This window comes from Lithobates pipiens, unplaced genomic scaffold (genome assembly GCF_037356315.1).
Source record: "Lithobates pipiens isolate NorthernLeopardFrog02 unplaced genomic scaffold, aLitPip1_a1.2 Scaffold_19, whole genome shotgun sequence".
In the NCBI taxonomy this organism is placed as follows: Eukaryota; Metazoa; Chordata; class Amphibia; order Anura; family Ranidae; genus Lithobates; species Lithobates pipiens.
Genome location: NW_027507764.1, coordinates 161,250,290 through 161,275,511, shown reverse-complemented (window position 1 = coordinate 161,275,511; position 25,222 = coordinate 161,250,290). Strand labels below are relative to the sequence as shown.

The following is a 25,222-nucleotide window of genomic DNA, read 5'->3' as shown; positions in this document are numbered from 1 at the left end:
AACAGGTGGAACATGAAACATGTTCTCAAAGGTGAACTTATCCTTTAAAGTTAACCTGTACTAAGAAAAGCTCCCACAGCCAACTTCTTTCTGAAACTCTTAGAACAAGGCTACCCCACCATCAGTTCACAGGTTTTCTGTAGGCTACAACGATGATTGTGACTATTCTCAGCAGTTCCTTTATGCTATATCTATGTCTTTATGTGGCCATGTAGGCAAAATATGTGACAATTAAAAGTTTCTAGATCACTTTTTTCATTCTCATTGAGGGACACACAATTCAGAGGCAATTGGGCTATAGTCCACTTTATAGGGGATTTGAACACTGGCAAACAAAAAAGCAGTCACCAGACTGGTATACCCCTCCCACTCCTTGCATGCCTCAGTTTTTCTTTTGCTAGTGTCCTAGGATAATAAATGCCTTTTCTCAACTGGGAAAACATTTTTACTAGTCACGGTTTTTTTCAATATTTTTTTTCTTCAATCAACACTTCTCTACATGTTGTTTGAGATGGTTTCTGTATGCAGCTATCTGGGTTAGCATATCTTCAGAAATAGCGTTGGAGGTCCAGATGCCACTGGGCTGGAGGGCTACAGGGCTTGTCTGGAATGTGAGCTCTTGGCACTCTGCTCTACAGTGTGGCAATTTTCAGACCTTTGTGCACTGTGACAGTTAGTTGAAGTGTGATTTCCAGGTCCAGGGCCATGGCATAGCGATAGTGACTTTGTGTGTAGTCTGAGTGGGCTAAGCACCTAGAGTTACTTTATTTAAAACTGCTGGACACTATTACTATTCCTGTTTTCTTGGGGGAACAGGAAGGATTTTTTTCCTGTGCTGGAGAAAATTGGATTATGCTTTGCTGTTTTTTTTTGTCCTCTGCATCAACTGTGGGTATAAGATTGTGTATATAGGATTGTATATTTGTTTCCCTTTTATTGGTTGAACTAGATGGATTGGTGTCTTTTACAACCAGACAAACGATGTAACTACAGTATCTCCAACTTTGTATCTATTTTCTGTTGTTTTCCATGGAAAAGGTTTAAATAGGGATTGAGTACTGCATATGAATTGCAAGAGAAACTTGGTTTCACTCTGTGTCTCTTGCAACTACCTACAGTGAGCTGGTTTCCCTCCAGCTGTTGAACATCTTCTGCTTCCAGCAGCCAGTTAATGGGTACCCAAGGGTTTACCTTGTATTCTGAGCTTTAAGTTATCCCTGCCTGGCAGTTCAACATGTCAAACCCCAATGACATATGGAGCACTAACAGTTGCAGGACTGTCTGCAGTGCTGTCTCTCTCCCTCATGGTCCTCATACTACCCTACATTCCTTAGAGTCCTCCTTCCCCTTAAAATCCTTTTTATGGAGTACATTGAGGGACACAGGCCCAAAACCTCTCAGGTTATGGTTTGTTGGCTTATGTTACTGCTGTATTACAAAATGGATTCATGCTGGGAGTGGGAAGGGTTTTACTGGGCTCATCATTTTTTGTTTACCAGGTTCAAAATCTTCCTGTAGGCAAGAGTATCATCCTATTGTCTCTAAATCCTGTGTCCCTCAATGAACTTCAAGAAAAGGAGGCTTAAAATCACATGGGTGTTACTTAGGTGCAGTCTGCCTCCAAATGCAGCAATGAAGAGAAAAACCAAGGAATAGATTAATTGAGCAGGATTTGCTGATGTCCCATATCAGAAAAAAGCGTTTTACACCAATGTTTTGAATGCATGGTGGCCCTCTTTTTAAAGGTGAAATATGGAGACATATTTCGAAATGTTGTGCACCTTTTTTTTCTGTTATGGGACTTCAGTAAATCCTTCTTCACAATCTACTGCTCGTTATGCTGATTTTCTCTTCATTCCTGGATTTTTTACGATACCACTCTTAAACCATGCACCCACTCTTCACAAGGGTTACCTATGGATGTCTGTATAGTATGGTTTGATTAATTGCAAGCAAATGCAGCCTGTTTAGGAATACCCATTTCATTTCCACCCAATAAGGCATTTTAATATATATATATACATTTTTCGAAGATGCACCCTTTGCATAGAGAAGTACAAAGACCCCTTGAAGACATCACTAGGTCTAAAATAAAGTATGTAATAAAAATGGTAAAGCTTTATTTAAAAATGTTATTGACATGCTGATAAGGGAGGAAAGGGGTAACAAGGGAAAGTGAAACCTAAACAAGACACACACCATTCCAGCGTGGTCCATGCTGATCTGCCTCGCACATAGATCGAGCACTGGCTCAGCTCGTAGCTGTACGATTCATAGTAAGAAGAATTATGGATAGCCGCTCACCTGTAACCACCTTTATTACACAAAGTGTCCATAAAATCTTGGCAATCACAACAGCTGTGAGGGGAAAAGACTGATGATGTGTTTCACACACACTAGCACTTATACTCATAAGATATATGCTATATTATATATTATGTATGACAAGGAGTAGAGGGCTTTAATAATTTTAGAGATGGATTTATACTATTTTTCACCTCCCTCCCATGTCAACTGCCTGACTTTAGTATTACATCAACAAGATTAGGCATTATAGTTAAACCAAAAAGTCTGAGACTGAAAGTTACAGTTTGCCCAACCTCTGCACACCTATTACCAACAACAAGAAGAGGTAGGAAAACGGTCATCCTATCTGCTAACAGTTCAGTTCTAGCTGTGTAGGCAATGATTGAAATATTAGCACCCAAAAACGCACAAAGTATGCAGGACATCAACAATGACGATCCAGCTGGATTTCACTGGCTGGCAGGGTAGCTGTCTGGAAAATGTTATTATATATGGAAATGTATTACTAACAGTTAGCAATATGCTGCCGTAAGCCATGTTGGCTGTGCAGAATTTCAGCCATGACTGTTATAATATAAATTGTATAGTGACTGTATCAGGGGATCAAGACCCACTGATAATTTGAGAACTGTACAGAACTATTTAAATGTGGCATGTTTACCATTGTAAATTACTGTAATAAAGTAACTTTCAGCTGTTTGGGTAAGCCTGTATATAACAAATTATATAAAGTTTATACCAGAGTTAATCAAAAGAAAATGGGTCTTTGTTAACTGCAGAATAAACTGAGTGAAATATGTTTGAAGATCAAAGTAACAACAGTAATCGTTATAGCCTTAAAAACAATAATAACATAGATGACTGAAAGCATCCAAGATTCAAAGGGGTCCTTCTGGCAACTTGCCAAATTAAAAGGCCTTTCAAGCATTAAAAGCTAGCAAGGAATGAATGCTTGATATCATTTTGTTACTTAGAGCTAGAAACATTCCAAGATCAAACTCTATTTGCTGTCTGGCACAGCAAAGATTTAGCTGTATAAAACCTTCCGAGACCAATGTCTTTTAGACCTTGTGACAAGCAGATACAAAAGGGCTAATGCCTTTAGAGGAATATAAGGGTGCAGATATAATAATAAGCTTTGTTAAATGTTTAAAGAGGAAGTAAACCCTGGTGAGTTGACTTGCTCTTTCATTCCCTGCAAAGGTAAAGCATAATGGACTACTATGCATCGCATAGTAGTCCATTATGTGTCACTTACCTGACACAGGAGCCAGCGAAGTCACCGCTGTCCCCTGTAGTCCGGCGCATCAATCTTCTCGGTGGGTCTCGCTGCTCCGCTGCTGTCATTCAGCGAAGCCGCGATGACGTCACTCCCGCGCATGCGCACGGGAACCGCCACTCGCAGCATATCGCCGTTGACAGCGGGGAGCTCAGTGCGCCTGCGCACCACTGTCTACAGCGCGTGCCTGTCTTTTGGCAAATATCTCCTAAACCGTGTAGGTTTAGGAGATATTTCTTGGACCTACAGGTAAGCCTTAATCTAGGCTTACCTGTAGGTCAAAGTTGGTTGTAAAAGTTTACAACCACTTTAAGAATACTACTTTACCAGCAAAACTATACATTGCTTGTCCTAAATGGGCCGCCCTTCATATATGGATTACTTGATGAAACAATTTAAGCCAAAAAAAAAGACATAATGGCTGACCCTGAGCATTATGGCTGGACGATCTCAATATGGTTGCAAGGAAGGTTGGAAACAAGAGATGATTGGCTGTCACCAACCATAGAGAAGAATCAGGAGTAATGGAGGTAATAAAGGAAATTTTTATTTCAATATTTTCAATAAATTAAATCATAAGGTTTTATAAACAGGGAAGAGAGAAACTAATTAGGCGCTGGTTTTGTCAAGATTACCAACTTCCTATTGAGAATGTAGAAATTGCATGTAGGATTCAGTGTAGTAATTCAGCTTCCTTCACTGGCACATATACCATGGATCATATTTTTTTCTCTTTCTTCAGATGTATTTTCTGAACTTGAAGATGAGACAGATATGTCTTATAATTCAAGTTGTTCTAGCTACTTTAAAGGACGCACCCAAGGTAAGATCAATGATTTTATACAACATTCTGGAGCTGTAAAAAAAGAACAGCAAATATATGTAAGATGCAGTTACCCATAGCACCCAGTCAGTTTGCTAATTTATAAAACATTATTTAATAACAATTTTATAGATGTATTAACTTCCCACAAGACTACATTCTTTAAGGTCATATAGTAAATTCTTCATTTTTCCTATTTTGGAGATGAAATTAAAGTATAACTAAAGGATTTTTCTTTTTTAGTTTTGTATAGAGTGGAGAGGGATTAGAACACTTGTCAGTTTTTGTTGCTGTCTGTGCCCTTGTTAGGGAGATTCACCCTCTCTATTTGTCCTGTTTACCATTATCATTGAAAGTGAAAGTAAAAGAAAATACAATAGATGGAAAATTTTCCAATGGGGACTGATGAGCTGGAGTCCCCAAGCAATTCCCTTAATTTGCAGAGATTTCTTCTCACCTGTTTGGCTATGGGACAGGAAGTGAAGGGAAATCTCTGCAATGGGACACAGCTGGTGAAAAAAAATCTGACAGGGTTATAACCCTCCCTTATGCCACGTACACATGATCGAATTGTCTGGCGTACTTAGTCCGACATACAATCCGGCAGATAATCCAGCGGACTTTCTACCGAACGGACTTGGCCACACACGAACACAGAGAAAGTCCGATGTACGCTTGCGCGATGATGTACAGCACGTACAACGGGACTAGAAAAAGGAAGTTCAATAGCCAGTAGCCAATAGCTTCCTTTTTCGTACTTGCTTCTGAGCATGCGTCATTCTTAGTCTGCCGTACTAGCATACTGACGAACGTATTGTCCGCTGAAACCCAAGTCCGACGGGAAGATTGGAGAGCAAAAATACTTTCTTAGTCCGCCGGACTTCATGCTGGAAAAGTCCGCTGAAGCCCACACATGATCGAATTGTCCGCTGAAATGCGTTTCGGCGGACTAAGTACGCCGGACAATCTGATCGTGTGTACGCGGCATAACTGTACCCAAAATGAAAAAAAAAGTTTTGCCTACAATTCTACTTTAAGAAATTAAATTTCTGATTGTTTTATAGGTGTAATGGACTTTCAATGGCTCCCGAGGGTTATGGAAGTTCCTCTAAAATATTTTGATGTTTTATAAATGTTTTCAATATTTTTTTACAATTTTGGACTTTGTTAATAAACACATGATTGCTGTCAAATAAAAAAGCCATGTAGACACCATAAACAATTGTTAGGATTAGGTTTGCCTTTTTTTTAACAAAGCTGTTGATCATGGCTAACACGGTGATCGCATGGATGTTTTTAGAAAAAAGGCCTTGTGATTTTTGTTTTTTCAAGCAAACTTTACCTAATCCATACATGTTGCAAAATATGATGCTACTTTTACCAAGATTTTAGAGAAGATGTTTATGCAAAACAAACTTGGTGAAATCTCATGCCGCGTACATATGACCAGACTTTCTGGCAGACTAAGTCCAACAATCTTTCCGACAGACTTTTCAGTGGAGTTCCAACGGACCTCAGAATGAACGGATTTGCCCACACACAAAAGCCTGCCTGACGTACAGCACGTATGACGGGACTAGAAAAAGGAAGTCCAAGACCCAGTACGCCACCCTTTGGGCTCCTTCTGCTGATCGCGTGTTTATCTTGCATTAGTAGAAGTTTGATTAGAGACGATTCACGCTTTTCAGACTACAGCTTATTCCGATAGTTTTACTGTGGTTCAGTTTGTGCTTGTGGGGTTTGTATCTGGTTTTCAGTGCGTGTTGGTCAGTTCGTATCTGTATATCAGGGCGTTCTGGTCCGCTTGTTTCTGTTCTTCAGCTCGCTCTTCACAGGCCTTGCTGTTCTTCAGTGCGTTCGTGTAAGTTTGTTCTGACCAGCCGACCGTTTTGAAGCCATGGTGCATGGACGTACTCATTCTCAAGTTCATGCTGTGTGGGGGCTTGGTGTTGGGGTTAATACTTTGGTCCAAGCCCGGTCCATGAACAGGGCAAGGAGGAGTTCATGGGCCAAGAATTGGCTACTCCAGCGGGACCAATTCTCGCACATGCCTTTGCTTCGTGAGATCCAGGAGAATAATCCTGAGGATTTCAGGAATTATCTCAGGATGACGGACCCCATTTTTCACCATCTGTTGGCTTTGCTGACCCCTTATATCAGCAGGCAGCATACCAGCATGCAGCAAGCCATCATTGTGGAGCAGAGGCTAGTCGCCACATTGCGGTACTTGGCGACTGGGAGAAGCACTATATCAAGGTAAGTTTTATCCTTTAACATTACATTATATGTATTTAATGTTTGCTAATGTATTGTATTTATTTCATCATTACCTAATTACCATGATTGGAATATGCTGTGAATGTCCCCTTTATCCTCATGCATGCTGGAAGCTTTTTTAAGACTCCTTTTTTGGCCGACTTGCATATTTACCTTCACTAACCTTCCCAGCATGTTATCCTGAGCCCACATACACTTATAGCCTAGTACCTTTAACAATGTATATTGTCAGCTCCATTATGCTGCTTTCCCAAAAACATTCCCTAAAATGTGTCCAAATGTAATGTGTGTCCTTAAATTAATTTATAACCCACCCCCACCCTCTAAAATGTGTCCAAATGTAATGTGTGTCCTTAAATTAATTTAAGAATGACCGGATGTCGGATGGAGGAGCCTTTGCCCAGACGGAGTTCTACCAGCATCTCCAGACTGGTGGCCTGGGATTGCCACCTGATACGGATAACTTGGAAGGACTCCCCTTTGTCTTCATTGCGGATGAAGCCTTTGGTCTAGGCGAGGACACTTGATGAGGCCGTTCCCCCAAAGGACCCTCACCCCGGAGAGGAAGGTTTTAAACTACTGGCTGGCCAGAGCGAGAAGAGTTGTGGAGAATACCTTTGGGATAATGGCCAGCCGGTTCCGCCTGTTTCTGACAACAATCAATATGGCGGACTACAAAACAAACCACATCATCCTGTGGTGTTGCGTCCTACATAATTTTTGAAGGAAACATTCTCAATCTTTTGTCAGTTGGGCCTGAGGCCGGACTTATTCCTGATTCTTCCCTGACAGGCCTGGATACTGTCTGTACTGGCTTGGCTCCCCGAACTGCCCGTCAAGTTCAGGAGAGATATGTCAATTATTTTATGGGTAGGGGGGCCATTGCAATGCCAGAAAATGAAAAAAAAACATTCTGCTAAAATCTAGAGTTTAATTTCTTGCTTTCTTTTCTTTTTGACTGTCTGCTACGTTCTCCTAGTGCACTTGTAGTGCCAAGTGGATTTCCCTTTAGAATATAAGCCCCATTGTCACTGTAAACACAAAATGACTTACAAAACTGGTATTGATTATTGAAAGAAGAAGCCACACATTGATGTCTTTTAAAATGTTTACTATGTGCACATTCACACATGTGCATTTTAAAAATCTGGTTAAACATTACATTTGCCTTTTCACAATATTTTTTGGGGTTTTAGATTTTTTTACTCAATATAATTTTTTTAGTTTTTTTTTTGTTTTCACAATTTTTTTTCCGCATTATATATATATATATATATATATATATATATATATATATATATATATATATATATATATATATATTTAGATTGGCAGGCATGTTTTAAAACATAACATACACAACTCTGGAACTTACAAAGTTCAACATATAAAACTTGAAGGCAATATCAGACATTATAGTGTCAAAAATGTCTTCATATTGCCTTCATCAGATGGAGTGATGTCACCCCTGTAAAAGCCAAATTTTGAAGATGCACACAAATTGGGAGTCCAAATGGGTAATTTCAACATGTGCTCATGGGGATCAATGGACATGTTTTGTGGGTGCAAACCCTTCCTCTCATCTACTATCATTATGAGGAAGGGGTTGCACCCACAAAACGCATACATTGAGATCCTCTGATGGCAGATAACACATGTTGACACACTGTGTGCATCTTCAAAATTTGGCTTTTAAAATTTAAAAAACTTAAAATCACAGAATGTGGTCATCTAAAAAGGAAATTAGGAACATGATCGATTTCGTTTTAGGGAAAAAGGGATTAGATTCTCCTGAAAACATCGATCATGTTCTTAATTTTCTGCTGCATGATGTCCAGGCGATTGCGCATTGCATCGATCTCCCCATTCCAGGCCATGATCTGCGCAATGAGTCTTTGGGCGCTGTCGCTTGTAAATGGATCCCCCACTTCCCCTTTCACAACCAGAACATCACCTAAAACTGATGTAAAATATGTATTTAGAAATATGCAGGCATACACAGATTACCTGAAGCTGGAGTGTCAGACACTCACCTGGTGGGGTGCCCATGTCGCCCACTTCCTCCACCTCTCCTTCCTTCATATCCTCAGGGGGGCTGGGGCTTAATTGCCATTCAGGCTGGTGAGGTTGGGGGTCCCTGGGATCCTGTTGTCTGGGTCTTTTCTACCCTATGAGAATGAAACAAAAGGTATAATTAGAATACAGATATTTGAGTCCAGAAGTAGAAATATGAAACATTGCTTAGAAGTAGTGTACAGTTGTATGTTTGGGAAGAGATCCAAGTTAAAGACATGAGTCAAATTCCCTTTTAAACAAACTGCAATACTTACCTTTTTTGGGCGTTTCACAGATGGAGACACCCCAAGGATCCCCTGGAGCACCTGTGTGGGTTACCCTAAAAAATGTTCTCTGGTGTCCCACACTAGTGAATCTAGATGTGTAAACAGCTGCTGAGTGTCCTCTCCTTACATTCCACTGAATCAAGTTTGCAATTCATCCTAGTTTCCAAGACATCTACACAACAATATCCTAAACTTCTTTTAAGGTTGAATATGTATTTAATTAAGTTTTCGGTGTAAAATATAACATTGTGGAGGGAAAGGGGAGGGGGGAAGGGGGTACATAATAAAGAGGGTTGAGGATAAGGGTTGAGGGAGGGGGAGGCAGTGTTCACATACCGTCTTTGCGTACCAAATTACATTCAACATTTACAGTGCCTTGCGAAAGTATTCGGCCCCCTTGAACTTTTCAACCTTTTGCCACATTTCAGGCTTCAAACATAAAGATATAACATTTTTATTTTTTGTGAAGAATCACCAACAAGTGGGACACAATTGTAAAGTGGAACGAAATCTATTGGATTTTTGAAACTTTTTTAACTAATAAAAAAATGAAAAGTGGGGCATGCAAAATTATTCGGCCCCCTTGCGTTAATACTTTGTAGAGCCACCTTTTGCTGCGATTACAGCTGCAATTCGCTTGGGGTATGTCTCTATCAGTTTTGCACATCGAGAGACTGAAATTCTTGCCCATTCTTCCTTGTAAAACAGCTCGAGCTCAGTGAGTTTGGATGGAGAGCGTTTGTGAACAGCAGTTTTCAGCTCTTTCCACAGATTCTCGATTGGATTCAGGTCTGGACTTTGACTTGGCCATTCTAACACCTGGATACGTTTATTTGTGAACCATTCCTTTGTAGATTTTGCTGTATGTTTGGGATCATTGTCTTGTTGGAAGATAAATCTCCGTCCCAGTTTCAGGTCTTTTGCAGACTCCAACAGGTTTTCATCCAGAATGGTCCTGTATTTGGCTGCATCCATCTTCCCCTCAATTTTAACCATCTTCCCTGTCCCTGCTGAAGAAAAGCAGGCCCAAACCATGATGCTGCCACCACCATGTTTGACAGTGGGGATGGTGTGTTGAGGGTGATGAGCTGTGTTGCTTTTACACCAAACATATCGTTTTGCATTGTGGGCAAAAAGTTCGATTTTGGTTTCATCTGACCAGAGCACCTTCTTCCACATGTTTGGTGTGTCTCCCAGGTGGCTTGTGGCAAACTTTAGACAAGACTTTTTATGGATATCTTTGAGAAATGGATTTCTTCTTGCCACTCTTCCATAAAGGCCAGATTTGTGCAGTGTACGACTGATTGTTGTCCTATGGACAGACTCTCCCACCTCAGCTGTAGTTCTCTGCAGTTCATCCAGAGTGATCATGGGCCTCTTGGCTGCATCTCTGATCAGTCTTCTCCTTGTCTGAGCTGAAAGTTTAGAGGGACGGCCATGCCTTGGTAGATTTGCAGTGGTCTGATACTCCTTCCATTTCAAAATGATCGCTTGCACAGTGCTCCTTGGGATGTTTAAAGCTTGGGAAATATTTTTGTATCCAAATCCGGCTTTAAACTTCTCCACAACAGTATTACGGACCTGCCTGGTGTGTTCCTTGGTCTTCATGATGCTCTCTGCGCTTTTAACAGAACCCTGAGACTATCACAGAGCAGGTGCATTTATACAGAGACTTGATTACACACAGGTGGATTCTATTTATCACCATCAGTCATTTAGGACAACATTGGATCATTCAGAGATCCTTGCTGAACTTCTGGAGTGAGTTTCCTGCACTGAAAGTAAAGGGGCCGAATAATTTTGCACGCACCACTTTTGAGTTTTTTATTTGCTAAAAAAGTTTAAATTATCCAATAGATTTCGTTCCACTTCACAATTGTGTCCCACATGTTGGTGATTCTTCACAAAAAATTAAAATTTTATATCTTTATGTTTGAAGCCTGAAATGTGGCAAAAGGTTGAAAAGTTCAAGGGGGCCGAATACTTTCGCAAGGCACTGTACATGTCCTTACATAGCATTTCTTTAGTATACTGTATACCATACCCATCCACGCAGTGTCAACTATCTCTCGAAACTGCCTGGAAAAACTGCTCGGTAGACAAGTTAAGAAATAGAGAAAGGTACAGGGTGGGGCGAGGGGGTACAGATAAAACTAGTCAAAGGGGGGAGAGTAGGTGGGGGTAATAAAGAAGAAGGGGAAGTACTCAGCAAAAGAAGTCTTATAGGATTTCAGCAGTTACATTCTATTGTAAGTTATATTAGGAACCTCATTGTTTGGGGTTTTGTGTCTCTCCTTTCCTCGACATTCCATAGTGATGGGGCCCATTTCTCATGCAGTCATGCTGTTGAGGAAGGGGTCTGATGAAGAATGGTGAAGCCAAGGGTACCATAGGCCTATGTATTTGCACCAGGAATCATTTTGTTTTGCCTGTAGTTCTTCCATGAGCATAATATCATTCATGGAGTCTATCCATCTTGTGATTGGAGGAGTGGTATCGGTTTTCCAATACTGGGAGATAATGTGTCGGGCTGCTGTTAGGAAAAATCTGAGAAGGCTCTTTCTATATAAGCCTATTGGCCCTGGAAATATGGATAGCAACGCTATTTGTGGTGAAGGCACCACGGAGACATTGTATAAATCATTGTAAATACTAAATACCTTGTCCCAAAAGGGGCAAACTCGGTCGCAGTCCCACCACACGTGCTTGTATGTGCCCTCTCCTCCGTGGCAGCGCCAGCATCTGTCCATAGAACCTGGATGCATCTTGCTCACCGTGACTGGATCTCTATACCATCATGATAGTAACTTGTAATTTTTCTCTTGTGAGAACCCGGATATGGAAGATTTGTGTGTAACTATGAATGAAATATTCCATTGTGCAGGAGACACCTCCATTCCCAGGTCTCTTGACCATTTTTGTGTAAAATTAGGTAGCGATTTGTATGTGCGCAGTTGCATGTCCTTGTAGATTAGGGATAGCGGTTATTTGGGTGTCTGAGAGAGACCACACATATCCTCAAAGGTAGTGAGAGGTCTATGGACCTGTCCCGAGAGATTAAGTGTTTTACAGTGTTGCGTTAAGGCTAGCATGGAAAGCCAAGCAATTGAGGTGGGTGAGCGAGCTGCTGGTTGTGGGTGGAATTGGCCCGTTGAGGTCTGAAAATATTGCCGAGCTGTGGGCCATTGTTCCCTAGTGTATGTACCGCATTGCCTTCTAGTGTTGTACATCGGGAGTGCCGGGTTGTCGAACAAGGAGGATAGAGGGCTAGGGTCCCTGGAGAGGTTTGTTTATGGTACCAGATGGATAATGCTGCCACCATCAGCGGGGATATGCCATTCATGGTGTTAAATTTAGTGTTGTATCCCCATAGAAGAGCTCTGAGGTCTACTTGAGTCATATCTTGTTCTATAGTTATGGATGGTTTGGCCAAGGGATGAGGGAACCATTCAAGGAGTCTCGAGATTACTGCGGATGTGTGGTACAGTTGAAAATCTAGGAGGCATATGCCCCCTCTATTTTTAGGGGCGCATAGTGTTCTATGTTTGAGCCTAGAGGAATGGTTTTGTCAGATGAACCTGACCGCCATGGAGCGAAGCATGAGGAAAAAGGTTGTAGGGAGGATTATGGGCAATGTTTGGAACAGGTATAGCAACTTCGGAAGAATATCCATTTTAAGGACACTCATACGTCCCCACCAGGATAGCTTGAGATGATGCCATGACTCTAGTGAGTGCCGAATTTTCGCCAACAGGGGGCCATAATTCAAGGCGTAAGTGTCCTGTATGTTTCTGGGAATCTCTGTCCCTAAGTACTTAATCGAGCGTGGTTGCCATTGAATTGGAAAGTGCTTCTTAAGAAGGAATAATGTGGCCGGGTTCAGGGAGATGTTCAGGGCTTCTGTTTTAGTGATTTTTAGTTTGAAATTGCTGTGTTCTCTAAAGCGGTCAAGCTCTTGAAGTAGGGCGGGGATACTAACTTGTGGTTGTGTGATATAAAGGAGTAAGTCGTCCGCGTACAGTGATAATTTGCAGTGGGTCGAAGTTGTAGGGATCCCGTGTATGGCGTTGTTGCTACGGATGGCCTGAGCGAGGTGTTCAACTGTGAGCGCAAATAGCAAGGGTGACAGTGGGCACCATTTGTACCATTTCTGATTTCGAACTGTTCTGAGGTCTCCCCGTTAGCCGCTACCTTAGCTGAGGGGTTGGTGTAGAGTGACATAATTTTGGCTAGCCTTTTTCGTCCCAGACCTATCTGATGAAGCGATGCATAAAGAAAGGGCCAACTCACTCTATCAAACGCCTTCTCATCGTCGCACGCCAGAAGGCAGGTGGGTATATCGTGTTGCTGGGCATATGAGATGAGATGTAAGGTCTTTGTAGTGTTGTCGCGGGCTTCTCAATTTGATATAAAGCCTACGTGGTCACCGTGAACGAGATATGGGAGTAATGGGGCTAGGCGGGTAGCTATGATTTTAGAGAATAATTTGAGGTCGACATTTAAAAGTGAGATGGGTCTATAGTTGCTACATTGGGAGTGATCCTTTCCTGGCTTGGGTAGTACCACAATCTGGGCTTGGAGGAGTTGAGAGGATAAAGGGTGTGTGTCATCTATCTCTTCAAAAGCACGAGCCATTATGGGGGCCAATTGTTGCGCAAATGTTTTGAAAAATTGGGGGGTATAGCCATCTGGGCCAGGGCTCTTACCGATCTTGAGTCCCTTGATTGCTAATAGAAAGTCAGAGGTACTAATTGGGGCTTCTAGGTTTTCAGCCTCTACAGAGGGTATGCTCGGAAGAGCAGTATCCTGGATATATTGATGTAAGTCTGGAGAGACCTGGGTGTGTTGTGAGTCCTGCGCACTGCAAAGATGGAGGTTATAGAGAGCAGAATAATAGCTTCTAAATTCGGCGACTATCTCAGAGTTTTTGTGTTGTTTCTGTTTGGTCTAAGATACTATATAGGGGATATTTTGTCTTTGTTGTTTGGGGTGTAGGACCCTAGCCAGATGTTTCCCACATTGATTTGATTGTGAGTAGTGGATATGGTGGCCTTTGTCCTGAGTGGTGAGCGCCCTATCTTTGAAAAGCTGAAAAAGGTCACGACAAGCATTTGATAACTCCAATAATGTTTTAAGGTCTAGTGTTCACTTGTGTGTAGCTATTAGCTTAAATAGTCGTTTTATGTCGTCTGTGCATGCTGTTTTTAGTCTGGAGCCATGTTGAATAAAGATCCCTCTAAGTACACATTTTAGAGTTTCCCATTGGTTCATGGCTGAGGTTTCATCTCTAGAATGTGAGTGGTTGAAGTCTGATGGTTTTCGACACTGCTGCAGTGCAGGCGACGTCTGTCAGCAAATTATCATTCAAGCGCCACGTAGCTCTACGTGTGCGATGTGGGATTCTGCCCAAAGTTGCATGTATGGGTGAGTGGTCTGACCACAGTTTCAGTCCTATATCACTCTTGGGATGAAGATCCAAAAGTGATTGTAATAGAAATATGTAGTCTATTCTACTATATGATTTGTGAGCTGGAGAGTAATACGAGTAGTCTCTCTTGGTGGGATGTAGGAGTCGCCAAATGTCAACTAGAGAGAGTTCCGCTAGGACAGCGCGTAGTTTGGTTAGGGATGAAGGAGTGATGTGTGACTTACCCGTGGAAGAGTTCAGTCTCAATATAAGGGGAGCGTTGAGATCTCCAACCAGGATTAGGTTAGGTGGTCTGAAGGTCTTCAGGCGGGCCGCCATGGAGGAGAGGAAGTGGAAATTATCCTGGTTCGAGAGATAAACATTAACAATTGTAAAAACAGTCTGTTGAATTGCGACTTTCAAGAACAGATATCTCCCTAAGGGGTCTATGTCTGATTCAAGTACATCAAGGGAGAAAGAGCTATGAAAAGCAATTGATACTCCCTTTGTTTTAGCAATGGGATTAGTGCTATGGTATCATTTAGTAAAGTGTTTGTCAGGGATCGCTGGAATGGAATCCGAGTGGAAGTGGGTCTCCTGAAGGAGTAGTATTTATGTTTTAGATTTATGAAAATGATGTAGTATTTGTCTACGCTTTTCAGGCGTGTTGAATCCTCTACAATTTAGCAAGGATATCTTCAGCTCTAAGGTGGATGCCATAGGGTGGGTATGTAAGAGTTGCGTGTCAGGTGGTGCATGTATATGAGGTCTGGAAATTCCGTTGTGAGATGTAGTGCTGAGAGAGAGAAGGGGGGAAAGGGAGGATAAGAGGGGAGAAGGTAAAGGAGGAAAAGTAGAGCTTTGTATTGAAGTGATTGTATGATGCAGCCAAGTGCCTTTGTCAGAGGCGTCCAAGGGGAAGGTGCAGAGAGGAGCTATGAGAGTATGCGTGGAGTTGTGTACAGCATAGTGTACTATGGTTGTATGTAGTGGGGTAGCATCCTCTAGTGACCATATAGGAGTAGGAAAGGTGGACACTAGCTAGAAGAACTAGAGTTATCTGCCAGTACAGGGTAATAAAGCCTCTGCTAGTCCTATGGGTGGGGACGTGGTTGGGCTAACATGGGGTGTCCCTCCCCTGTCTATGTTTTAGCTAACAACAATAAAACCTGGGGGGCGTGGCCTGCAGCTGCATGGCGTAGGACGCACTTTGAGTGAGTTCCGGCTGCTATACATCCTTCCCTCTATCCTTGTGGACTAATCTGCACGTTTTTTTCGGGTACATCACCCCTTTCTGTACGGGAGGACACATCGCACCCATGTCGCCGCCAAAGCGGTCCCAGGGCGCGATTGCCAAGCTTGGAAAGTTCCGGGCGGACGGCCCGGACCTCGTGGAGGAAGATGGCGCCGCGCCGGGACCGGCCGAAGAGAACCCCCCCTCTGGTGACACTGCTCGCATCCTCGAGGCTGTCACCCTCTGCCGCACCTCTCTTACCTCCAGGATTGAGGAGGTTAAGGTGGACATCTCTCTCATTCGCCAGGACCTTCACAAGCTGCGGGAGAGGGTCGGAGAAGCGGAGCGCAGGTTGGGGCACGTGGAAGATGACATCCCCCCCCTCCAGATAACAACTGAACGCCTGCAACATCAGCTAACTGCCATCCTAAGTAGGCAGGATGACCTCGAAAACAGAATGCGCCGCTGTAACTTACGCTTTGTGGGATTGCCAGAGAAGGTGGAGGGCTCCGATCCCCCTGCATTCCTTGAAAACCTGCTGATTGTCAATTTTGCCCGAGAGGCCTTCTCCTCCACATTGGCAGTCGAGCGCGCCCACCGCCTGGCTTCAAGACCCCCACCTCCAGGGGCCCCCCCGCGCACCTTCATTGCAAAGATGCTTAACTACCAGGATCGCGACGTGGTCCTGCGTCTCACCCGCGAGAAGGGCAACATTCCTTATGAGGACAAGCGCATCGCGGTTTTTCCTGACTTCTCCACCGAGGTCCAGAAGAAGAGGGCCCAGTTTACCGAGGCCAAGCGTCAGCTCCGCATTCGCCATCTAGCCTACGCGATGATGTTCCCTGCTCGGCTCCGCGTAGTGCGGGACGGCAAGACCCATTTTTTAGTGCGGGACGGCAAGACCCGCTTTTCCTGGTCCTTCTTGGCCGGGTGCATCCCCTACTGTTACTTCAAGTTAGGTTTCCCTGGCCGGCCTCAGCTTCCATGCCTACTATGTGTTGCTGTGTTTGTTTACTGCCCTGCTGGTCCAGTGTGAGCACTGTTCAGTTATATTTTGCAATCGCAAGACTCTGTGTAATGTTTGAGTTACACAATGTATTCCTATTTGCTTCTTTCTTAACATGTCTGACTACTTATTTGCTGCTTACCATTGTTTCCCATGACTCGGCCGCCCTTCCCCTTGCTAGACTTTTGACTGCGGGTGGGGCTGCCGACTACGGGTCCCAGGGGTCCTGCATAACATCATGCATCTGTCATGTCGACCCTTAAGGTAGTTACTTGGAATGTGCGGGGACTGCGTGACAGATCCAAGCGGGTGGCGGTGCTCACGCATCTTAAACAAATGCGGGCGGACATCATGGTTCTGGTTGAAACACACATTACGGGTCAGCTACAACTCTCCCTTAAAAAACCATGGGTCGGGTGGATGTATCACGCCCCTTATACCAATAACTCCTGTGGAGTTGCAGTCCTGGTTGCTAAAACTGCTCATTTTCATCTCCACACTTTGCGTACTGACGGACGGGGGCGATATGTATTTCTACATGTTACGATAGGGGGTCTGGAGTTCCTTCTATTAGCCTTCTACATACCCCCGCATTTTCAGTTTGAGGCTCTCCGAGATGGGCTGGACTTTATGCTGCAACACCCCACAGTGCCAGCTATGTGGCTGGGTGACTTCAACTCAGTGATATCCCCCGCCTTGGACAGACTTACGCCGTCCCCTGCGCCCACTTCCTCCCCCCCGCTGACCAGATTTGGCAAGTTTCTAGCCGAATTCGCCCTCACGGATACCTGGAGATATAGACATCCTAGCTGCAGGGCGTACTCCTGCTTCACGCCGGCGCATAATGGCATGTCTCGGATAGATATGATCCTGCTCTCCCCAGTCCTGCTCCCGCAATTACGGGAGGTGGGATTCGGGACCAGGATTCTCTCTGATCATTCGCCCTACTGGGTCAGTCTCAGCCTGCCTTCCGCCTCGGCGCCTCGCCTGTGGAGGTTGAATCCTTTTTGGCTGACAATCCTCCCAGACCTGGAGGCTATCCGGCGTGAATGGGAGTACTATTTTAGAGCTAATACAGCCTCGGCCTCGTATGGTTCAGTGTGGGAGGCTTTTAAGTTACATGCCCGCATGATGATGACGATGCATATTAACCGATTTAAGGACTCCTCTCGACAGACTGTGCGGCAGGCCGAGCGAGAGCTGGAGGCATTGGAGAGCGAATTCATAGTGCACCCCACACCCTCCAACTCCGCCAAGTTACGACTGCAATCCCGACTTACCGACCAACTACACACTGACAGGGCTGGGAGAAAGATTTATTATGGTAAACAGAAAGCTTATGAGTATGGCGAACGGGCAGGGAAGTTGTTATCCTATATGGCCCACCTGGACCACCGGCCCCCGGTGGTGGTCCGGCTTGCGTCTGCGGGGGGGCTTGTGCTGTCGGAACCGAGGGAGGTGGCTTGTGAATTTCGTCGCTTTTATGCCGATCTATACACCTCCGAAGCCAACGGCTCCTTGGATGACCTGCGCGCCCTACTACAGACGGTGGACTTCCCAAGTCTCGAGGACTCCCAGGTTGAGCTCCTCGAGGCCCCTATTACTGAGGAGTGTATAGCTGAGGCTATAGCTTGCTTGCCACCGTCCAAGGCCCCGGGCTCGGATGGCCTTCCCCGAGAGTTCTACACCCAATTCCAGGAGGTTCTGCTCCCTAAACTTCACTCACTCTATACCCACATATTCGACACAGGTACACTTCCCCGCTCTATGAGTGAGGCACTTCTGGTCCTCATTCCTAAGCCGGGCAAGGACCCCCTCTACCCTGAATCCTACCGCCCTATATCGCTCCTGCAGCTGGATATCAAAATATTGGCCAAAATCCTCGCCCTTAGGCTTAATAAGGTGATACATCGTCTTATCCATGCTGATCAGACCGGCTTCATGCCTGGCAAAAATACGGCCTTTAATCTTAGGAGATTGTTCATGAATCTGCAGGCTTCTCATAACAACACCGGATCTAGGGTAGTGGTCAGTTTGGATGCCGCAAAGGCGTTCGACTCGGTGGAGTGGGGGTATCTGTGGGAATGCCTGCACAGGTTTGGCTTCGGCCCTAAATTTGTGCGTTGGATCCAGCTTCTCTATCAGGCCCCATCTGCCCGTGTCCTGGTAAATGGCCAGACCTCGGACCCTTTCTCTCTGTCCCGCGGTACACGTCAGGGGTGCCCCATATCGCCCCTGCTGTATGCGCTAGCGGTGGAGCCCCTGGCCATTGCCCTCAGAGCCCACCCAGACATTCGGGGACTCCACATGGGTTGCCTGTCGGAAGTTGTAAGTCTTTACGCGGATGACATGCTACTGTACCTGGAGGATGCTGGTCCCTCACTGACGACGGCTTTAGAACTGATTCAGCGTTTTGGCACCTTCTCGGGTCTCCGCATTAATTGGTCTAAGTCCCAAATTCTCCCTATTGACATATCCGTCCCCACGAGGACGCAGGCCCTGCTGCCTCTCGAGCGCACGGATCGGATTAAATACCTGGGTATTCACTGTTCTCGCTCCCCCGCGGACTATGTTAGTCTTAACCTGTCACCCATCTTTCCTTCCCTGAAACAGAAGACTCAGGTCTGGTCCAGGCTCCCCCTCGGAATTATGGGCCGCCTGGGTCTTGTCAAAATGATTCTTCTTCCCAAGCTCCTTTATTTATTTTGGCACGCCCCGCTGCATGTACTGCCTCGTGTGTTCCGCGATATGGAGTCCATCCTCAATTCGTTCATTTGGGGCTCCTCCAGGCACAAATTATCCTGGCGGACTCTCAAATGCCCACCTCACTTGGGTGGCGCTGCACTACCCGATCTCGAAACATACTACCTGGCTTCCCAGCTCTCCCACCTCCACTACCTCAACACGCACGACAAACTGAGATATTCCCTTCTGATCTGCACGTCGGCGACGGATTTGATTGCGCACCCCTTCCAGATTCTCTTTTGCAGACACAGGGGCCTGTCCCGCCTGGGGCCTGGGCGTGCTATGCTCGCCCACCACAGTCGGGTTTGGCGGACGTCACAACTGAGATCCGGAGCCCCCTCCCTACATGCACATACACCCCTTTGGGACAATCCTGACTTACCCGAACTGTTGCGAGTGCCGGATTATAAAGTGTGGATATGCAGGGGGGTTATTTATCTGTCTCATCTTTATTCTCCTCCTGGGGTTAAGACATTCCAGACGCTCAAGGACGAGTTTGGCCTTCCTAACCACGCTTTTTTTCGCTACTTGCAGGTCCGCCACGCGCTGCAGACACAGTTTGGGAATTCACCCCCGGCCTTGACCCGCACGCCCCTAGCTAGCTTGGTCCTTGGGGACGACTCCCGGAAACTCATCTCCACTATTTACACGCACCTCCTTACTCCGGGGGCCACAGCTCATGCTTACGATCTCAAAATTAAGTGGGAGGCGGACGTAGGTGATATGGAGGACGAACTTTGGGGTGAGGCCCTGGCGGTGTCGACTGAGGTATCTCCCAAATTATCTGATAGACTGACCCACCTTTACATTCTCCACCGCTCCTATGTTACCCCTAGACGATTGACTAAATATAAACCTGACTTTAGCCCTCTATGTCCCAGGTGTGGTGATGCTTCCAGCACATTTTTTCATCTTATCTGGACCTGTCCCCCCATCCAAAGATACTGGGCACAGATAGTCGCATTTCTGCACGATCATATGGGCTCTCCTCTCACACTATGCCCCCGCCAGTGTATCCTCGGGCTTCTCCCCCTCCGGGAAGAAGACAAATATCTTAGGACTTTCCTACAGGAGACTCTCTTTGCTGCTAGGATGCAGATAGCTAGATTGTGGCTCTGTCCTGATTCCCCGACGGTCCAGCAGTGGAAGAGAGCTGTCAATTTGACCTTATCATACAAAAAAACGATCTACTCTAATCGGGGATGCCCTCTGAAATTTCATAAAATCTGGGACAGGTGGTTAGAGAGCCCTCATAGCTGCGTGACTTAGGGCAGTACGCCCGCGATGGTACTGTGATCCTGGGTCTCTCTGTTGCGATTACCCGAGGGGGCCTTAGAATTTTTATTTGTAACATGTGTAGGCAATTTACTGTTTATCCTGTATACCTCAAGGTTGTATGTCAGACATGGAATTTACTCATCTCCTTTTTTTTCTTTTCTTGTGTGACGTGTGGTGCCTGTTGCACCGGTTTCTATGTGTGTATATATGCTGTATCCTGCTTCTACATGCTCAATAAACCTTACTTTGGTTAAAAAAAAAAACAACAATAAAACCTAAAATTAATTAGGTGATTATGTATCGCAGCACTAGGTGCTAATTCAAGTGAGAGTTTAAGTGACTCGTGCACTACTCAGTAAAACAGAAAAAAACTTTCTAATATTATGAAAAATTACTCTTAGACATCTAAGGTGCATTACAATCTATGTCAAAATAAGTGTAAACATCCTTGTGATGCAGGACGGAGAGGCCAGTCAAGAATCCGGATTTGAGAGAGTTCAAAAGTTCAGAGGAAAGTAGCCAGGTCTTCTAAAGTGCGGAAAAACGCAGATTTGCCATTCTGAGATGCAGACTGTTGAAACAGAAAACCCCAGCGATATTTGATCGGCTTGGATTGGAGGGCATCCGTAAGGGGTTTCAAGGCCTTCCTCATAAGCAGGGTCTGTTTAGAAAGATTGGTCAGCAGCATGATGGGGGTATCATTAAACATGATGGACTTCTGTAGGCGGGCTGCTTGCATGATGTCGGAGCTTTACATTAAAAAAATGTATGCGACAGATGACATCTCTGGGATAGGTAGTGTTTGGATTGCAGGGTCCCAGTGATCTGTGGATCCGGTCTATTTCAATCAGGGTGTCAGCAGAGTTATTTAGCAATTGATTAAACACTTTAATGGCCGCTTTTGTAAGATCCTTTTTTTTCAACAGTTTCTGGAAGACCGCGTATGTGGATAGTTTTGTGGCGACTTCTGTTTTCCTGGTCATCTAAGCCATAAAACAATTGCTGTATTTGGTTGGTATGCTCCTGGTGAATGGCCTCATGTTCTGAGATTCTAGAGGTGGTTTCCTCCACTGGGCATTCATTTTCCTTTCATTTGATCTCTCCAGCCTGATAATATAGGACTCTATGTCCTGTTTAGTGGGTAGGTCTTTAATATATGCCTCCATGTCCCAGCTGCCCTTTTGTGTGTGGTGGAGAGGGGATGGGCTCTCAGGCTGTGTTGGTCTCCTTGGGGGTCCGATTCTGGATCCGAGGACTGAGGGGAGTGAGTGTAATAGGCTGTAGACAGTACCTTAGAAGCAGCCTGTGTAGCGTGTGCAGCCGCCGAGCAGGTCGCCGCCATCTTGGGTGTCGGCGCGGCCTTGTATCCGGTGTCCTTTGCCTATAGTTCCCTATTTCCCCGGATTTGGAGGTCCCGGAGGTGCGGGGAGTATTGCTGGGTCCTCTCTGACTCATATGGGAAGCCAGGGAGGTCTTGGTCCGTGCTGCTGCAAGCGGTGAAGCTGACGGGAGCGGAAGCTGGTCTCTCACGCGTCCTTCCTCGCTATGCGCTAGGCCCTAAACTTCTTTTAATAGGACAAATTAGCATGACCAAAATATAGGTATAACCCAGTACCAGAATGATGTTTTCTACAAACGATGTTTCTACAAACGATGTTTACTAGGAACGACTGCCCACGAACATGAACGTAGCCATTTCAAACTGTACAATAGTAAAAGCTCATGGAGCAGCAATGCAAGTTAATTATCATTATAGGAACACACGACAAGTACTTACTTTTTTGAAGCTCCTTCTTGATGCTGCGATACTGATCTGGCTCCCGCAGTTTTATGTCAGACCATCGCTTCTTCAACTGCTCTTTTGTCCGGCGTACCCCAAACTTCTGCTCCAGGGTGCTGACCACAGTTGACATGATGTCATCCTTTCTTCTATTCGGATGGGTATATGGACCATGTTTCCCATAATAATCCTCCCTCCTTAAAATCCCCACCATCTCTACCATTTCCTCAAAGGCCATGTTGGTTACCTTCAATCTCCTCCTGGATCCAGATGTTTGTGGCTCTGGGCTTTCCTCCGTGCTAATTACACAATGTGTCTCCGCCATTTTTCTCAGTACAGTCCTACTGCACACTGAAGAGAGAAGGGGCGAGGAATAGTCATCAAAAAGAACATCAGGGGCGGGCGATGCAGGCGGAGTTTGACACATGCACAGTGTATATAAAGCGAACACGCATCAGTCGTACGTCCGATTTGTGTCAGATGAACGGCAGTGACGAACATCCTAAACAGAGGTAACATTTGAACTAGACCCAGGTTGAGGCCTATATTGGGCTAGTTTAGGTTGACATTAGTCATATGAAGCTCTATATGTGCCCTATATTGGGATAAGATAATAATGAGAGTTTGGACTGACATTAGTGTTTTTGTCTTGTGTATTGTCTTACAGAAAAAATGAATCTGTTTAAAGACCATGATTTTTTGAGCATTTTTATTGACAAGTATAGGAGATGAGAAATCTGTGGGAGGTCAAACACAGTTTGTATTATAATAAGCAAGCAAGGAAGGCAACATTGGAGACAATTCTGGAATTTGTGAAGACTCGGGTCCCTAAAGCAAACATCAAGTTTTTGGAAAATAAAATTGGGATCTTGAGGAACATGTACAGGCGAAGAAGATCCAGGCTTCCCTCAGATCAAAGCAGCAGCAGATAATGTTTATGTCCCCATACTGTAGTACTTCCACAAACTGCGGTTTCTGGACAACCAGACTGAAGCGAGGGAATCTCTTTCGACCCTTCCCTGCAGCCTTTCCTCCACTCTTCCCTCCACCCCAGCAAAGGCTTCCCAGGAACAACCGGTCCCTTCCATCCTTGAGGAAGTGGATGCGCCCAGCTGGAGCCAGGTATATTCGTTTTTAGAAATATCGATTGTCCTAATATTAATGATGTTAACTAAGATGTTATAATTTCTTACAAATCAATGATTTTATACCAAAAATTATGTATACATATCACTAGACAGTAGTGGCCAAAAATGTTGGTGACCAGCTTGAAAAATGCTGGGTCAGAATGATAGCCTTTTCTATTTATTAACATTCAATTTGCAAGTCACGAGCTGAAAATTGTGTGTGATTGATGAAGCGAAAACTACAACTATGTCCCTTTTTTATACACAGGATGAGCACAGCCAGGAAGAGGGTCTGGAAAGCCTCAGCCAGGAGGAGGCCATGCTCACTGGCAGCCAGGAGGAGGCCGTGACCAGTGGCAGGCAGGAGGAGGCTGTGGCCAGTGGCAGCCAGGAGTTGGCTGGGCCCAGTAGGAGCCTCACACAATCACAGCTGCCTCCCCTCCGCATTACCACCAAAAGGCCCAGGAAGGTAACAATGACAGAGGAGGCATCACTTGCCCTCATTCGGGAAGCCAGACAGTTCCTGAGAAGCCCCCCCCCAAGGCTGAAGAGGCCTATGGCTGCTATAAGGCCACCAGGTTGGTGGAATTAGAGAAGTCTCTCTGTGAGGGAATTTTTGCTGAGGCCCTTAAGAAGGGGTTGAAGGGCCATTTAACTGGAAAAAGCTATATATATGAGCAAGCTCCTACTCTTCCTCCTCCTCCTCCTCCTCCTGCCACAAGTCCACCACTAGAGGCACAGCCTCCAAGAAAGGCTGCAGGGAAGCGTGGGGGGAAGGCTGCAGTGAAGAGAAGAAAGTGATGGCCTGGGTTCAGTTTGGTCTGACAGAAGAATCAGGCTGTTGTAGTACCACAGCCTGGGGACAGATATGTCATCAGCTGCTTGTCCTGATCTCTGGGATTCCTGGACCAGATTGTGCTCCCCATTATATATGCTCCTCAAGATCCCAATTTTGTTTTCCACTGACTTGATGTGTGCCCTGGGGGCCAAAAGGCTTCACAAATTCCAAAAGTTTCTCCAATGTTGTCTTCCTCTTTATTTTGTTGACCAGAATAAATTTATATTTTATTTCCACTAAATACTTTCCTATGTGTTTTTATTCAAAAAGGACAGTTTGTTTGTGAGTAGGCAGGTACATTTCAAAAAGACTATGGGGGTTATTTACGAAAGGCAAATCTACTTTGCACTACAAGTGCAAAGTGCACTTGAAATTGCACTGCAAATGCACTTGGAAGTGCAGACGCTGTAAATCTGAGGGGTAGATCTGAAATGAGGGGAAGCTCTGCTGATTTTATCATCTAATCATGTGCAAGCTAAAATGCTGTTTTTTACTTTCCTTGCATGTCCCCCTCGGATCCACAGTGACTGCACTTCCAAGTGCACTTTCAGTGCAATTTCAAGTGCACTTTGCACTTGTAGTGCAGAATGATTGTTTTACCACACCGAGCGCTTCCGTCTTGTACTTGCTTCAGAGCATGTGATGTTTTTGGTCTGTCAGACTAGCACACAGGTGAACAGTTTTCCCGATAGAAATTTGAGTCCGTTGGACAGATTTAAAAAATATTCTATTTCTAGGTCTGTCTGAGTTTTTGAAGAAAAAAATCCGCTGGAGCCCAC

The 25,222-nt window shown here is 44.9% G+C and overlaps 1 protein-coding gene across 14 annotated transcripts in view; it reads left to right on the top strand.

Moving 5' to 3' along the window:
* Positions 1 to 25,222, top strand: part of NEK10 (NIMA related kinase 10) — a 487,578-nt gene that overhangs the window by 338,074 nt on the left and 124,282 nt on the right. For 11 of the 14 annotated variants that reach the window (XR_013277553.1, XR_013277555.1, XR_013277554.1 and 8 more), the window contains one exon: positions 4,329 to 4,409. The exons of the other annotated variants lie outside the window; for them this stretch is intronic. Coding sequence is in view for 8 of the 11 variants with exons in the window: in XM_077491449.1 (XP_077347575.1) it covers positions 4,329 to 4,409 (81 nt within the window). In the remaining 3 variants the exon portion in view is untranslated. The remainder of the gene's footprint in view (positions 1 to 4,328; positions 4,410 to 25,222) is intronic. 14 annotated transcript variants of the gene reach the window in all.